Consider the following 16,504-nt stretch of genomic DNA (forward strand, 5'->3'; position numbering starts at 1 on the left):
CCCCAGAGAGCCCAGCCCCTCCTCCCTAGGGTCCCAGATTGGGTCTTAGTTGTTCTTCCTGCATGGCACTTGCTGTGTGACCTTGGCTGGTGCTCTAACCTCTCTGAGCCCTGGTTTTGATCCTGGGTCCCTGGAGAGGCTGCCATGCATGTGTCCCACTTTGTGCCCTGGGCTGAGAAGCTTGGGGATCAGCTCATTTAGTCCCGAGGGGCAGGCTTTGTTAAGATGTGTTTACAGATGAGGTACAGAGAGGGTGAGTGGCTAGCTGGGGGCCCACGGCTCACAAGAGGCTGCATTAACCAGCTGTTTCTGATGCTCTAACATCTGGGGCCTCCCTGACCCTGGAGGGATAGCCCCTCCCAGGCCTAGCAGATCGGCAGAAATGGTTACAGACTTGCTTGTCAGTGCACCTATCATATGCAAACCAACCAATCCAGAGTCCACAAACCAACCACCTCTGTTAGGTGCTAGCACTCAGGGCCACTGTCCTCTGCCCTAATTACCCAGGGCCGGATTCTAGACTAATAGGCCCAGACCCTGTGCCCCAGCTTGCTGAAGTTACTCAGACTAGCCAGTCCTAACCCTGATTACACTGCCTCACCACTCCTGGCGGAAACCACAATAAAAGCTCTCACCTACATTTTTCTCACTCCCTCTGCCTCCTGACTGGTCCTGGTGCTTCCCCGGGTGGCCCTACAGGGTTCGTGGTGCGCTGTGCCCCTCCTCTTGGAATCTGTGAGTAACAAACTGTCTTTTTTTTTTGGCCTCACCACATGGCATGCAGGATCTTAGTTCCCCAACCAGGGATTGAACCCAAGCTCAGCATTCTAAATGCTGACCAGGGAAGTCCCCAGACTTCCTGGGGTCATCTCCTGATCTGCTGGCCTCGACTTCCTGGCATAATAATAAAACCCACACTTTAAAACAGGGGCTGAGCCAGAGAAGAAGGTTGGGAAGGGCCAGTTCCAGAGTCAGAAGCTTTACGCTTTCCTACAACAAAGGCCTGAAAGTGCAGGCGGGGCTCACTGGGCCCTGATCCCATGATCTTCTCATCTGAATGGGAGAACGTCTGTTGGGAGGTGATGGCAAATGCTAGCCTCAGTGGAAGTGTTACTTGGCCTAGGGCTCTGAGTGCAGGGGACACCCAGGAGCTTCCGTTTGGGGCCCAGGCTGTACCCACCTGGTCCCCCAGGGACCAACTCACCGGTTCTGCTCTTCAAGCTTGGCCAGCAGCTCCAGCTCATCGGGGCTGAGGTTCTCGGAGTCAGAGGTGGGGGAGCAGGTGGGGGCTGACAGGGCCTCCTGGGATGAGGAGTCGGGGCTCAGAGTGGGGCTCGCCATGGCGGTCAGGCTCCTCAGCTGTGAGCAGGGTCAGGTCACAGAACTGTCTGGGGACCAGAGATGCGTGATCAGCACTGGGAGGGGTGCCCGCCCTGTCCTGCTGGCTCTGGACCAGTGAGCCTGCTGATCACCTGAGACATCTCCTCACCCCAGGCTTCCCACCTTGGGTCTGTCCACTTGGTCACCCCTTGTCCCAGGCACCCCGGTCCAGTTGCTAGCTCCTTCTGCTCCAGGTGCTGGCTACTAGGCTCCCCACTTTTATGGTGCAGACGCCAGCGAGGAGTAAGGAGGGCCACGGCCAGGGCCTGTGCTATTCTGCTCTCCCTGGGCATGGACACCAACTCTCAGCAGACACCCCTGAGTCTTCAGCAGGGCCAGGGGCCAAGGCTGCTTGTTACTCAGGGCCCCTGCCAGGACCTGCAGACGTCCCTGCTCTGGTGCCTGTTCTAGTCAGCCTTGGTCCCTGTCCCCAGCTGTGGTCTGACCTGAGAGCCCTGCCTCAGCATCCGACCTGCCCTGTCTCATCAACCAGAGTGGGCTGCTGGCACAGCCAGAAAGCAATTATTCTCTACTGTTAATTGTCTGGTGCTGCCAATGGCCAGAAGAGCCAACTCTTCCTGGGCTGGGAAGCCAGGGGCACGTCCAAGTGCTGGGAATCTGTGCTCTGGCGGCCGCAGAGCGAGGCACAGGCTCTGGTCGGTGTCCTGATCTTGGCCTGCCATGTACCAGGTTGATGCTGGCCCATCTCTGCTGTTCTGCCTGTGGAGGGTGTGATCCCACCCTCCTGGGAGCTTCAGGGACACTGGCATCTCCCCTCTGCCAGCCCCAGGAGAGGTGGCTCAGCACTATGCCAAAAACAGAGGCTCTGGACTCAAATGGACCAGCGTCTGAAGTGAGGCTCCCTTGGACCCCAGTGAGGGTTCGGACAGCTCAACCACAGAGGGGCTCTTGGCCAGTTTCTGGAGAAGGGGCATCTTGTCCCCTAGGTGGCAGCAGGACAGTGACAGGACAAAAACATAGCTGCCTGGCACCCTCAGGTCACTGGGCACCTTCCCACAGCCCAAGTTCAGCCCCCTACCAACACCTGCAAGCCCACAGGTCGGTGGGACTTGACCCTGGCCATGCACTTGATTCTAGTCTCCTTTCCCAGGGCTGTCATGGGGTGGAAGGGGGACACCATTTTTCTTTCACCTCGTAGGGGTGCCCAGAACTCTCTCACCCCAGGACTCTGTGGCTCCCCAGGGAACTGGTTCTCCCTCTGGCCCCCGAGGGCCCCCCGAGTTGGGTGGGCACCAAGGGCTCTAGCTTTAGTGAGCAGTACAAACTTGAGGTGATGGCTCCCCTCAGAACTGGAAGAACTTTTCCTCCCATTGCCTGGCCCGGGGACCACCTGCCTTGAAGACCAAGCCACATACACCTCCAAGCCAGGAGCTGATCATTCCTGAGAGAGGGACCGTGGGGGCCGCTTGGGGCTTCCCGCAGAGTCAGTCTGTGGCTGCGGGACAGAGATGGGCTGCGGACAAGAAGTGCTGACTTGGAAGGCTCTCTGTGGGCAGGCAGGGGCAGGAAAGGCTGTGTGGGTTTCCTGACATCAGGACTGGGGTGGGAGAGGAGAGGTGGAGAGAAGGATCAGAGCCCTGGAAGCACAGCTGGATTTGAGGAGGCATGTGGGGCTCGGGGACAAAGGCCACATGTGGCTGGGGCTGGGGCCCACTGTTTCCCTGCTGTGCCCAGGGGAACCCTAATCTCAGAAGTGCATTGCCTTCCCCCACCCTACCCCCACTACCCAACACCCTGGCCTGAAAAGAGCCCAGTGGTTCAGCTCTGGGTTTCTGATGAAAAGAAACAACTCGGGCCATCTGCTCGCAGAGTTTGCTCAGATACTTATCACATATTAATGTGTATTTCACACAAGAAATAAACCTGATCCCATACTCAGTGCTGAAATGTGCGGTCTGAGAGGTGGGATCTTCCAATCCCTCAGGCACTTTCTCTTGACTCACCCCCAACTCTTTAAACACTGTGCAGCCTGAAAGCTGATGCACGCACATTACTTCACACTCACACACTCACATTTACCCACACTTCACACCCCACACACTCAGATCTATTCCCACTCACAAACCATCTCACATATCAATACACGGATACACTAATACACAGTCTTGCATGCTCATGCACACATGCTCTGAAACACACACAATCGCACGCCTACACACTCAGATACACATTCACACGCTATCTTACACCCACACACCCCTTTGCCCACACACGCACACATACACACTCACACACACCCTTCCTGCACTGACCAAGGCTCCCCATGCCTGAATCCAGTAGACAGGAATGGATGCGGGCTCTCTGCCCTCGGAGCTCTGTGAGGAGGCCTGTCTCCCACCCCCCTCTATTCCGAGCACCTGGACTCTTATTGGCTCAGCCTCTCCTCCCCTGGCACTTACTGGGTGTTGTCTGAGGGCCTGCACTGTCCTAGGGACAGGGATGTGGAGTGGAACCAGGTGAATGAGCCCCCACCTCCTCAGGGCATATGCAGCCGTCCCACCCTTTGCTGGCTGGGCACAGAGACAGAGAGACAAGGCAGGTCCCCTCGAGTGCTGAGGAGCCACTAGCTTCTGAGATCCACACACAGACCGTCCAGGTCTGGGGTCCCAGCCTCTCAAGAGCTTCAACTTCAATGCCCTTTGTTTCTGCTCCACTGTGGCCACCCAAAGCAGGGTCCCGGCCTAAAGAGTGGGTGGTGGGCCACCTAACACAGCCTCTGCTGGCACCACTACCCTCCATGCCCCCAAACGCTGGCTGCATGGCTTTGGAGGCTGAGCCAAGCCAGAGGAGTGGGAGGAGACTGCTGGTGAGCTGGGGCCAGGGGTGGGGTGGGGCTGGTACAAAAAGGTCCAGATGCCAGGGTCCCTCTACCTCTCTTTTCTCCTCCTTTGCAGGAGCGTTTGGACACTGACAACCATGCTTCTTCCTCCTGATACTTTTTTTTTTTCTGTTAATATAATTTTTTCCCATGCCATGTGACTTGTGGGATCTTAGTTCCCTGACCAGGGATGGAACCCGTGCCCACTACACTAGGAGCTTGGAGTCTTAACCACTGGGCCACCAGGGAAATCCCCTACACTTTCTCCTTCTCAAAGTCCACTCCCATATAGTTTTGAGACACTGGGCTCCTTGGCCTCCTGGGGCTCCCCCTCTGTCTCAGCCCAGCGAGAGGCCCCTTCTTCCACAGGCCTTGCCTTGGCCCTTATCCCTTCAGGCCCTTGGTGGTGGTGTTTTCAGGACTTAAATGAACAGAAAGGCTTGTCTGTGATTGTGACACCCATGTCCCTAGCTTTTCCCTTCTTTTTCCTCACCTCACCGAGGTGAGGACTGAAGACTGCTGGGCAAAGAGAGACACAGCCCCCTGCCCGCCCAGAGCATGTGGAACAGGGAGGAGAAGAGACTTAGAAATGATCACCCGAGCTTACTATGACTGATTGAGAGAAACCCATGGAATAAAAGATGAGGCACAGTGGAAATTAAAAGACTCTTTCTCCTTGGAAGGAAAGTTATGACAAACCTAGACAGCATAAAAAGCAAAGATATCATATTGCCCACAAAGGTGCGCATAGTCAAAGCTATGGTTTTTCCAGTAGTCATGGATGGATGTGAGAGTTGGCCCATAACAAAGGCTGAGCACTGAAGAATTGGTGCTTTCAAATTGTGGTGCTGGAGAAGACTCTTGAGAGTCCCTTGGACTGTAAGGAGATCAAACCAGTCAATCCTAAAGGAAATCAACCCTGAATATGTATTGGAAGGACTGATGCTGAAGCTGAAGCTCCAATACTTTGGCCACCTGATGCAAAGAATTGACTCATTGGAAAAGACCCTGATGCTGGGAAAGATTGAGGGCAGGAGGAGAAGGGGACAACAGAGGATGAGATGGTTGGATTGCATCACCAACACAATGGACATGAGTTTGAGCAAACTCTGGGAGACAGTGAAAGACAGCGGAGCCTAGTGTGCTGCACTCCTTGGGGTAGCAAAGATTAGGACATGATTTAGCGACTGAACAACAAGAGTGGAAAACAGTCTGGCAGTTCTTCAGAAAGGTAGACAGTTACCAATATGGGACTTTCCTGGTGGTCCAGTGACTAAGACTCCATGCTCCCAGTGCAGGGGACTGGGGTTTGGTCCCGATTTGGGGAACTAGATCCCACATGCTGCAACTAAAGATCCTTTATGATGCAACTGAAAAGATCCTGTGTGCTGCAACTAAGGCCCACCCAGTGCAGTCAAATAAATAAATAGGCTGTCTCTTAAAAAAAAAAAAAAAGTGTTAGCAATATGACCCAGCAATTCCACTTCTAGGAATTCTACCCAAGAGAACGGAAAATATACATCCACATGAAAACCTGTATACAATTGTTCACAATAGCCAGAAAGTGGAAACAACCCAAATGTCCATTGGTGGATGAATGGGTAAGTGAAATGTGGTCTATCTATATGACGGAATAGTATTCACCCATAAAAAGGAACAGACTTTTTCTGGTGAACTCTTTCCTGGTAAATCCCCCCACCCCACCGCCCCCAGTATGCGGGCTCACTTTTCTCCCCTCTCTCTGAAAATATCTAACCCTACACCCCAGCCCAACACACACTTTTGGGTTTCTTTTGGCAGCACTGGATCTTTGCTGTGGCACATGAGTTTCTCTAGTTGAGGCTGACAGGCTCAGTAGCTGCAGCACACGGGCTTACCTGCACCAGGCATGTGGGATCTTAGTTCCCCCACCAGGGATTGAACCCACATCCCCTGCACTGGGAGGCAGATTCTGAACCACTGCAGAACCAGGGAAGTCCCCCGAGACACATTCTACAGCAATTCTTTGTATATCCACCGGCCTGCCCTACTGGGTCATAAACGTACTGGGGGCAAAAGCTTGTCTTCTTAATGTTTTAATCCAAGCCTCTAATGCAGCATCTGGCCGTTAGCAGGTACTCGATGTCTTTGCTGGATGAATCAAGAGAAAAGTCCCTCTGTCACTCAGCCAGGTGATCAAGGTCAACAGGATTAGTGATAAGTCACGTGGAGAGCATGTGCACTTAATATGCTGACATGAGAAGGGCCCTTCATCTCTGTGTTTTCCTCCCCAAGACTATGAGAAAATCATGTGACCAGTCCAGAGTAAGAGATGCTTTAGAGCATTGCTGACTAGTCCTCCTGAACTGTCAAAGTCATCAAAGACAAGGAAAGCCTAAGCAAGCTGTCCCAGATAAGAGAAGTTTCAGGAGATGTGATGACAAAATGTCCTGTGGGATCCAGGATGTGGTCCTAAGACAGAAAAAGGGAAAAGCTAAGGAAATCTGAATAAAATACGGACTTTAGTCAATCATGTGTGTGCCCAGGCGCTCAGTCGTGTCTGACTCTTTGTGACCCCATGGACTGCAGCCCTCCAGGCTCCTCTGTCCATTTTTCAGGCAAGAACACTAAGAGTAGGTTGCCAGTTTCCTACTCCAGGGAAAGTTTTGGGCTCAGGGATAGAAAACTGCATTTCTTGAATCTCCTGCATTTGCAGGTGAATTCTTTACCATGTTACCATCTAGTTAATTATAATGTATCAATATTGGTCCAACAACACAAGAGAAGACTCTACACATGGACATCCAGATGACTGACACTGAAATCAGATTGATTATATTCTTTACAGCCAAAGATGGAAAAGCTCTATACAGTCAGCAAAAACAAGACTGGGAGCTGACTGTGGCTCAGATCATGAACTCCTTATTGCCAAATTCAGACTTAAATTGAAGAAAGTAGAGAAAACCACAAGACTATCCAGGTATGACCTAAATCAAATCCCTTACGATTATACAGTGGAAATAAGAAACAGATTTAAGGGACTAGATCTGATAGACAGAGTGCCTGATGAACTATGGATGGAGGTTCGTGACATTGTACAGAAGACAGGGATCAACACCATCCCCAAGAAAAAGAAATGCAAAAAGAAAAATGGCTGCCTGAGGAGGCCTTACAAATAGCTGTGAAAAGAAGAAGCCAAAAACAAAGGAGAAAAGGAAAGATATACCCATTTGAATGCAGAGTTCCAAAGAATAGCAAGGAGAGATAAGAAAGCCTTCATCAGTGATCAGTGCAAAGAAATACAGGAAAACAATAGAATGGGAAAGACTAGAGATCTCTTCAAGAAAATTAGAGATACCAAGGAAACATTTCATGCAAAGATGGGCACAATAAAGGACAGAAATGGTATGGACCTAACAGAGCAGAAGATATTAAGAAGAGGTGGCAAGAATACACAGAAAAACTACAAAAAAGATCTTCATGACCCAAATAATCACAATGGTGTGATCACTCACTCAGAGCCAGACATCCTGGAATGTGAAGTCAAGTGGGCCCTAGGAAGCATCACTAGGAACAAAGCTAGTGGAGGTGATAGAATTCCAGTTGAGCTATTTCAAATCCTAAAAGATGATGCTGTTAAAGTGCTGCACTCAATATGCCAGCAAATTTGGAAAACTCAGCAGCGGCCACAGGACTGGAAAAGGTCCGTTTTCATTCCAATCCCAAAGAAAGGCAATGCCAAAGAATGCCCAAACTACCACACAATTGCACTCATCTCACACACTAGTAAAGTGATGCTCAAAATTCTCCAAGCCAGGCTTCAGCAATACATGAACCATGAACTTCCTGATGTTCAAGCTGGTTTTAGAAAAGGCAGAGGAACCAGAGATCAAATTGTCAACATCCGCTGGATCATCAAGAAAGCAAGAGAGTTCCAGAAAAACATCTATTTCTGCTTTATTGACTATGCCAAAGCCTTTGACTGTGTGGATCACAATAAACTGTGGAAAATTCTTCAAGAGATGGGAATACCAGACCACCTGACCTGCCTATTGAGAAATCTGTATGCAGGTCAGGAAGCAACAGCTAGAACTGGACATGGAACAACAGACTGGTTCCAGATAGGAAAAGGAGTACATCAAGCCTGTATATTGTCACCCTGCTTATTTAACTTATATGCAGAGTACATCATGAGAAATGCTGGGCTGGATGAAGCATAAGCTGGACTCAAGATTTCCAGGAGAAATATCAATAACCTCAGATATGCAGATGACACCACCCTTATGGCAGAAAGTGAAGAACTAAAGAGCCTCTTGATGAAAGTGAAAGAGAGTGAATAAGTTGGCTTAAAGCTCAACATTCAGAAAACGAAGATCATGGCATCTGGTCCCATCACTTCATGGCAAATAGATGGAGAAACAGTGGTAACAGTGACTGACTTTATTTTTTAGGGCTCCAAAATCACTGCAGATGGTGACTGCAGCCATGAAATTAAAAGACGCTTACTCCTTGGAAGGAAAGTTATGATCAACCTAGATAGCATATTAAAAAACAGAGACATTACTTTGCCAACAAAAGTCTGTCTAATCAGGCTATGGTTTTTCCAGCAGTCATGTATGGATGTGAGAGTTGAACTGTAAAGAAAGCTGAGCACCGAAGAATTGATGCTTTTGAACTGTGGTGTTGGAGAAGACTCCTGAGAGTCCCTTGGACTGCAAGGAGATCCAACCAGTCTATCCTAAAGGAAATCAGTCCTTAGTGTTCATTGAAAGCACTGATGTTGAAGCTGAAACTCCAATACTTTGGTGACCTGATGCAAAGAGCTGACTCATTTGAAAAGATTGAAGGCAGGAGGAAAAGGGGATGACAGAGGATGAGATGGTTGGATGGCATCACAGACTCGATGGATATGAGTTTGAGTAGACTCCGGGAGTTGGTGATGAACAGGGAGGCCTGGCGTGCTGTGGTCCATGGGGTCACGAAGAGTCAGACACAACTGAGCAAGTGAACTGAACTGAATACTGGTCCATTCATTATAACAAACATAGCAGATAACGTTACTAATGCGGAAACTGGGTGTGGGTGTGGGCTCTGTGTGAGCACTTTGTGCTCTCTTAATTTCTCTGTAAACCTAAAACTGTTTTGAAAACGAAGTCTACTTTATTTTAAAATTTTATTATTTTTTGACTGTACCATGAGGCATGTGGGATCTTAGTTTCCAGACTAGGGATACAACTAGTGCCTCCTCCACTACAACTAGTGGAATTGTGGAGTCTTAACCACTGGACCAACCAGGGAAGTCCCTAAAGCCTATTTAAAAATTTTTTAAAAAGAGAGAGAGAAGGTTCTGTACCAGGGTAGACAGAAAAGTCCAGGACAGTGGTAATAAGTGAGAGGCCCCCTTGTGGGTAGAGTGTCACTCACAGGGTCTCCAGATGAGGCGCTAGGGGAAGGATTTACACTTGGAATTTCTTTTTTAAAATACTGAGTGACTCAAGTACTTTTTTTTTTTTTTTAATCACTTCATTTTGTTCTTTCATGCCACGCTACATGGCTTGAGGGATCTTAGTTCCCTGACCAGGGATCGAACCTGAGCCCTCAGCACTGAAAGCACGGAGTCTTAACCACCGGACCACCAGAGAATTCCCTGCACTTGGATTTCTGACTCTAGAGTCTTGACCCCAAGCTGATCTGCTGAGCTGCCACTCTCTGCATACTTTAGAAATAACTCACGTAAAACATGGAGTGCAGTGGGCACTCTGTAAATGAGTTACTCTTTTTCACCCGGGAGAGTGAGTGTGTGTGCTCCATCATTCTGAGGCAGGAAGAAAGACCCCATAGTCCCTTTAATTTTGTTTCCCTACCTGCTCTGCCTCTGCCCCCCAGCCCCCACCCCAGCTTCTTACCTCTGCAGTCCCCAGCCTTTTTGGCACCAGAGACTGATTTCATGGAAGACAGTGTTTCCATGGACCAGGGGTTCGGGGGGATGGTTTCAAGATGATTCAAGCACAGTACACTTATCATGCACTTTATTTCTAATCTAATGCTGCCACTGATTTGACAGGAAGTACTGGTCCCTGGCCTGGAGGTCCCCTGCTCTACCTCTAATGATTATAGGGACATAGAATCATTTCTGAACCTGAAGTCTTCAAAGATACCTGACTCCATCTACCCAGCCTGATGGACTGTCAGGTGAGCCACACAGACCACCCTGACTCTGATGTCTTGGGCTCTTTTCCCTTGGCAATGGGGTGGGCATTTGATGGGCGAGCTGCCCCTTGGGTAACAAGGATGGCTGCTGGAATCCAGGTGGTCACTGCCAGCCCTCCTCTCATCCCCAGTTCTAGCCTCTCCTCTGTGCCACACAGAATGTTTCCATGTCCATGTACCTCCCACCCCAGTCATGTGTGTAGATAACGATCCCAGGTCTCCTGGTCTCCAAGGAGAACTTTGGGGCCAGAAGCCTGGGTTCAAATCCCTCTTCTCCCAGTTTCTTGCTTTCTGATCTGGGTATGATGCACTTTATGCCAATTTCCTCATCTGAAAACATGGCTGATGATAGTACCGACTTCATGGGTTTTGTTGTGAGGAATGTACAAGCTAAAACCTGTCAAGTGCCTAGGAGGGGAACTGGCCTGTAATATTCTCTTGGCTGGAAAGTTCCATGAGGGCAGGGGCTGACCTGCCCACTACTGGATCCCCAGCATCCAGTGGACCATCAGGCATCTGACATTTGTGGACTGAAGAAACAAACTTCTCCTCCTCAGCAGGCCCATCCCTTCTGTGGTGGCTCTGTTTAAATGTTAAATGCAGTAAAACTATAATCATCTTTATTAGTAGTAACAGCAGCAGCAATAAACAACCTCAGGCTAAAATCTGAGGGGCAGATGACCATTATGACCATTGGAATCTCTTCTGACCTAAAAAACCCCCAAAACTTTACTATCCTTCATGTTAGCAGCTAATACTTCCTGCCACTGTCACAAGTTCCTTCCAGGCAAATCCTTCATTTCTCTATATTTCAGTGTCCCTGAGGATGACAAAGAAAACAATTTAAAGCCCCCAGAAGCCCTCCAGGGACAAGTGAGTAAGAGAAATGGCATCCTGTGCAGGTTCTTGGCTCTTCAAGTCAAGATGGTAGCTTTCCTGCTGTGAAGGCTGGCTAGGCTGGGGGCTGGGGTGGGGTGCATCTTCCCTGTCTTAGGGGGCTCTCCAAGTAGATGGACACAACCTCTTTCTGCAGAAGAGATCCAGGCCCTCTTGCAGAAGTGAGTGAATAGGGAGGATGCTCAGCTCCTGAAATCAACCAAGTGTTTACTGAACATCTTCTGCATGCCCTGTTCTCGCCTTGGACTCAGCCATGAACAGACATGTGCCTTGCCCTTGTGGGACTTGTGGACTGGAAAACAGCCGCCAATGAAACAATCTCATGGAGGCATCCCTGGAGGTCCGGTGGTTAAGACTCTATGTGTCCAATGCAGAAGGCATGGATTTGATCCCTGGTTGGGGAACTAAGTTCCCACATGCCGCATGGCACAGCCAAAAGATTAAAGAAAAAGAAAAGAAATTATCTCACCAACACATCATGATGAGAAATGAAATAGAAGTGCAGGTGAACTGTGCCAGTGAGGTCCTTGAGATCTCCCTGGAGGGCCCAATCTCTTCCTTGGCTCTGGCAGTCAGCTCTCCTAACTCACCTCCCCTTTGCCCTGTGTTCGGCTTCTACAGCATGTGTGCTGTAGACATCCCTGGGCAGGGCAGGGTTGACTGCTGTTCCAAGTTCAGTTCCAAATACTGACCCCTTTGACCAGGGAGGGTCCCCCAGTATCTGCCCCGTGGACTGCATGCAGGACATGAAGGTGTATAGGATGAAACCCACCCAGGAGGCGCACCTCCCTGTACTCGCCACGCTTGCTCCTGCTGCCCAGGCCTTGGGCCAAGCGTTCGGGCTGCCTGAATGCCCCTCCCAGCCACGCCTGCCTGGAGAACCAGAGAGCTCCTCTCCCAACTCATATGTCATCCCTGCTCCCCCTTCCCTGATGCCTCTGGGATGCGCCGGGCCCTTCCCTCTGCTCCCAGCACATGCCATCCATTAATCTGTCTCCTGCTTCCACAGGGGATGTGGTGGTCAGGGCAGGGGCTGGAATGCCGTTTCTTCTGGGTGGTTTGGGGGGATTAAGTGAGATGATATGTAAATGGGGCTGGCACCAGGCATGGCACATGGCACAGCCTGATTGGCATGAGCTACTGGTTTCAGCTCTGGCCTCCTGAAATAGAGAGGGGCTTTAGACACAGGGCATGGGCCACACCTGACATTCCTTCACACCCTAACCCCTGGCTCAATTCCCAGTTCACTGTTGGGGGCCTCACCTGGAACAACCAGCACCTGTATTCTGCAAGGGGAAACTGAGATCAGGATCCTCTGTGCCCCCTATACCCTATGTCAACAGCACAGACACAAAGACCCACCCCGGACCCCAGACCAGGGTAAAAGGGCTCACCAGCCCTCCTTGGGAGCCTTCTTGTTTTTTCCTGAGGAGCTCACAGTCTGTCCTGGGAGGCTCCTGACTCCAGTGCATCAGCACAAAGTCTCCCCCTCCCCAGCAAGGCTGTGGAGTTTGCTTCCTGTGTGCCTTGTGACCTTCAGGAGTCTCCGCTTCTCTCCTCCCTTCAGCACGTGGACAGAACAAACCTCGCTCTGCCCCACGTCAGAGGGCTCCATGGGGCGTGGGCATTGCCAGCCAGTGGGCCCCCGACTGCCCTCTGTCCCTCTGGGAGGTTCCTGTGTGACCACAAATCCCATAACAGACTGTCTCTCAGCCCTAAGCATAGCCCAGCCATGGAAGGACAGCCACTATTCACCGAGGCATCAGCGAATTACAACCAGGGGACTGAGAAGGCCAGTGACTCTACTAGCACCACAGACCCCTTGGATCCCTCTTCCACATGGTGCCCAGGGAGACACTGAGGGACACATCCTAATCTCGCTGGCTCCCCTGAAGTCCCAGGTCTTGGTTGTGGGATTTCTCTCCCCATTTTCCAGATGAGTAAGTCAAGGCCTCAAGCCAAGATGCAGTTTTCCCCAGAGCCACCCAGAAACCACTGGTGAATGTCCACAGAGAAGCTGGGCTTATTTCTCTGGGGTTTTCCAGGCAGGCTCAGGTCAGATGAAGGAGACAGCAGGCAGCACTGGACTGATCCAGATTCCCCTTAGGGGGGACCTGGGGCTCCTCCTCAACCTTGTGGTCCTGGACACGCTGTCTCCCCAGTTCTCTGATCTGCACCGCTCTGTGACTTCCCCCTTCCTGTGCCAGGGCCGGACCACCTGTGGGCGACCGCTGAAGCCCAGGGGAACCCACAGGTTGGACACGACGGGGTGGGCTGTGGGTCAGCCAGCCAGGGCCAGCTGGGCAGAAAGAGCAAGAGCACCTAGAAAGACATGTGGACACAGGTCTCCCAGCTCCATCCCAGTCAGGCCAAGGTGGGGAAAAAAAAACAACAAAAACCAAGCCGACTCCTCACTCGTGTTCCACACAAGCCTCTTCAGCACATTTTTCCATCTGAAAATATTCCTTAACAAAGAGCTGCCTGCTTCTGGCAGGCCCAAACCCAGCCCCACCGGGTCCCAAATGCCAGGGTGGGTGGAAGCTGTTTCATTTTCTCATGACACACTGGCCATGGGGGAAGGAACTCCTGGGTCAGTCAGGGGCGGCACCTGGGTAGCTGCTGCCATCTGAGGCCAGCAGGCGTGATGGGGTCAGGATGCTGGTCCTACCAGTCTGGTCAGACTTCAGGACTGGGGCCAGGGGCAGCCGGCAACCCCATCCTCTGCCACGGGTGGCATCAATCAGGGGGCAGGCACTGGGTCTTTGGGGGAGACTGGGGTAGGGGAGAGAAAGAGGGAGCACCCTTTCCTCTGAAGGGGTAAAAAATAGGGAGAGATGGATGAATGGGAAGAGGTCTGGGGCAGGTGTCCACAGGGATGCTGGGAGATTCTGGGTCACTCCGCCACCTGCAAGGCCCCAGTGGGGGCACCGGTTCAGGCAGGCTGGTGTGGACGGAAAGGCTGGCCACCTGGGGCAGGGCAGGCAGCTGACATCGGAGTCTCTGCCTGAGCTGGGAGCTGGTGGCGGCTTCCAGGAGGACTTGGGCAGATGAATTCCAAGGAGGAGTGCTAAAGTGCTGAGGAGGTGTGTGTGTGTGTGTGTGTGTGCGTGCGTGCATGCACACGTGTGTATGGGAAGTAAGTGTGTGTGTGTGTGAGCGTGCACGAGCATGCACGTGTGTGTGTATGGGAGGCAAGTGTGTGTGTGTGCACGCGCATGCACATGTGTGTGTGTGTATGGGAGGCAAGTGTGTGTGTGTGTTGTGTGTGTGTGTGTGTGTGTGTATGGGAGGCAAGTTGGGGGGGTTCCCAACTGCCTGGGTCTGTGTTGAAGGTCTTAAGTGTTTCTGTGTGTGTTGGGGATCCAAGAGTCAGACTCTGTGTGTGTGTGTTTGTGTGAAGGGCTCCTGAATGTCTGTGTATGAGGGGTCCAGTCTGTCTATCACACCCACCATGGGCCCCTCATACTCATATTAGTATGAGCTGTTGAGGATTCACAGCTGTCCCTCTGTTGGCTCTCAGGTGTGTGTGTGTATGTGTGTGTGTGTCTGTGCAAGTGAGTGGGGCCCTCAGAGGGGTGGGTGTCACTGGTTGGGGAGGGGGTTCAGACTATCTGTTGGGCTGTCCCGAGCACAAGGTGAGGGTGGATTTTCAGGAAGCTGGAATCGAGGGGAATCAGGATCAGGGGTGTGTGTGGGGAGTATCCCAGGAGTGGTTTTCAGGGGTGCCCTTGGGCATGGGTCTTCTGGGGGTGGGAGATGGGCCAGAAGGCTGAAGTGAGGCTTGTGGGCAGGAATCCAGATTTACAGAGGCTGAGGAGGGGTCAGACTGGAGGGGTATGGCTCTAAGGCTGGTATCTAAGGGGGTGGGGGCAGGTCTGGGCCCAGGGATGGGATACGAAGTGAGGAGAGGGACGGCGTGACCAGGGGTCTACAGATGAAAGGAGTCTTGGGGGATCCGGAGAGAGAGAGGACGGGGGTCCTGGGCTTGCGTCGGGGTTGGGGGGGGGGCGCTTGTAGGGGGCGGGTCTGTGGGGTGGTGACTGGGGGAGCCTTGAAGGGCCTGGAAAGGGGTCCTGAGGGTCAGTAAAGAGGGTGAGCGGGGGTCACGGGCCTGAGTGGGGGCTCCCGGGAAGGGGGCAGTGTTGGGGGGGAGGGCACCTGGAAGGGTCCTGGGAGGGGCCCAGAGGGGTCGGGAAGCTCCAGGAACGAGGATGTGCAGGGGCCAGGGCCCGAGGTTGACGGCCTGTGTCCGTGCTGGGAGTGCCGAGGGCTCCCGGGGCGGGTGCCGGGGCAAGAGGCCCGGAGTCCCGGTCTTGCCCGGCCCCCATGGGCCGCAACGCGGAGCCGCGGGCCTGAGAAGGCGCCCGGGAGGCCCGGCCCGCGCCGCCTACCTACCTGTAAAGAGCGCGCCATCGCCATGCCGAGTGTCGCCGTCCCGGGCCGCGCCGCCGGATCCCCGCCGTGTCGCTCGCCCCGCAGCCCCGGCCCGGCCCGGCCCCCTCAGCCGCCCCCCGGGACCGCGGTCGCCGCCGGCTCCTCCGCTGCCATTTCACCCGCTGACAGGAGCCGCTGCCCCGCCCCCGAGGCCCAGTCAGCCAATTCACCGCCCCCAGCCGCTCTGGCTCCGCCCACTGCCAAGGAGTGATGGCGTGTTTGGCCAATCTGTGGTCATACCGTAAGGCGGGCCCTGGCTACGGCCAGAAGGTTGCCGCCTTTAAGGAGAGAAGCGAATTGAAGTTAGGGAAGCAGTGAAGGACGGGTAGTTTTGCCTATCGAAATGTGGCGCCCTGTTGATCAACACTTGGCAGGACCAATAGCGAGGAGAGAGGGGTGTGTCTCTGAGGAAAGACTGCGTCCCTGAGGAACCGCAGAGGCAGGCGAGCGTTTGGCGCTAAGCCCCGCCCACAGCCGGGCTTTTTGCCCAATAACGAGGCGTCCTGGGTCGTCCATTATTATCTGTCCCTCAAACCTCGGCCATGGCAACTGTTGGGCCGCTATAAAGAAAATTGACATCTAGCGAGCCAATGACACTGAAGGAGGGCGGTGAAGTAACGCTTTCTGGCCAATGAGATTGCGATATTGTTGTGCAGGTGCCCTCCCGGGCGGTGGGACTTAAGGCCTGAATGAAAGGCCTGAATGAAATAGGGGCGGGGCTGAGAGGGGCGTGGCCTAGATCAGCCCTGGGACAGGGGCTGAGCA

General features: G+C 52.6%; 1 protein-coding gene across 3 annotated transcripts in view; it reads right to left on the bottom strand.

The window, feature by feature from the left end:
• EVI5L (ecotropic viral integration site 5 like) overlaps positions 1-15,877 on the bottom strand; it is a 32,436-nt gene extending 16,559 nt beyond the window's left edge. The window contains exons 1-2 of one of the 3 annotated variants that reach the window (XM_027547564.1): positions 15,701-15,872; positions 1,205-1,388 (exon numbers count right to left, since the gene is read on the bottom strand). In XM_027547564.1, the coding sequence (XP_027403365.1) occupies positions 1,205-1,341 (137 nt within the window). In that variant the 5' untranslated portion in view covers positions 1,342-1,388; positions 15,701-15,872. Of the gene's footprint in view, positions 1-635; positions 734-1,204; positions 1,389-15,700 lie in introns of those variants that run through there. The other 2 variants (XM_027547566.1, XM_027547565.1) reach the window with 2 other exon arrangements.
• Between the last annotated feature and the right edge of the window lie 627 nt (positions 15,878-16,504).

This window comes from Bos indicus x Bos taurus, chromosome 7 (assembly GCF_003369695.1).
Source record: "Bos indicus x Bos taurus breed Angus x Brahman F1 hybrid chromosome 7, Bos_hybrid_MaternalHap_v2.0, whole genome shotgun sequence".
In the NCBI taxonomy this organism is placed as follows: Eukaryota; Metazoa; Chordata; class Mammalia; order Artiodactyla; family Bovidae; genus Bos; species Bos indicus x Bos taurus.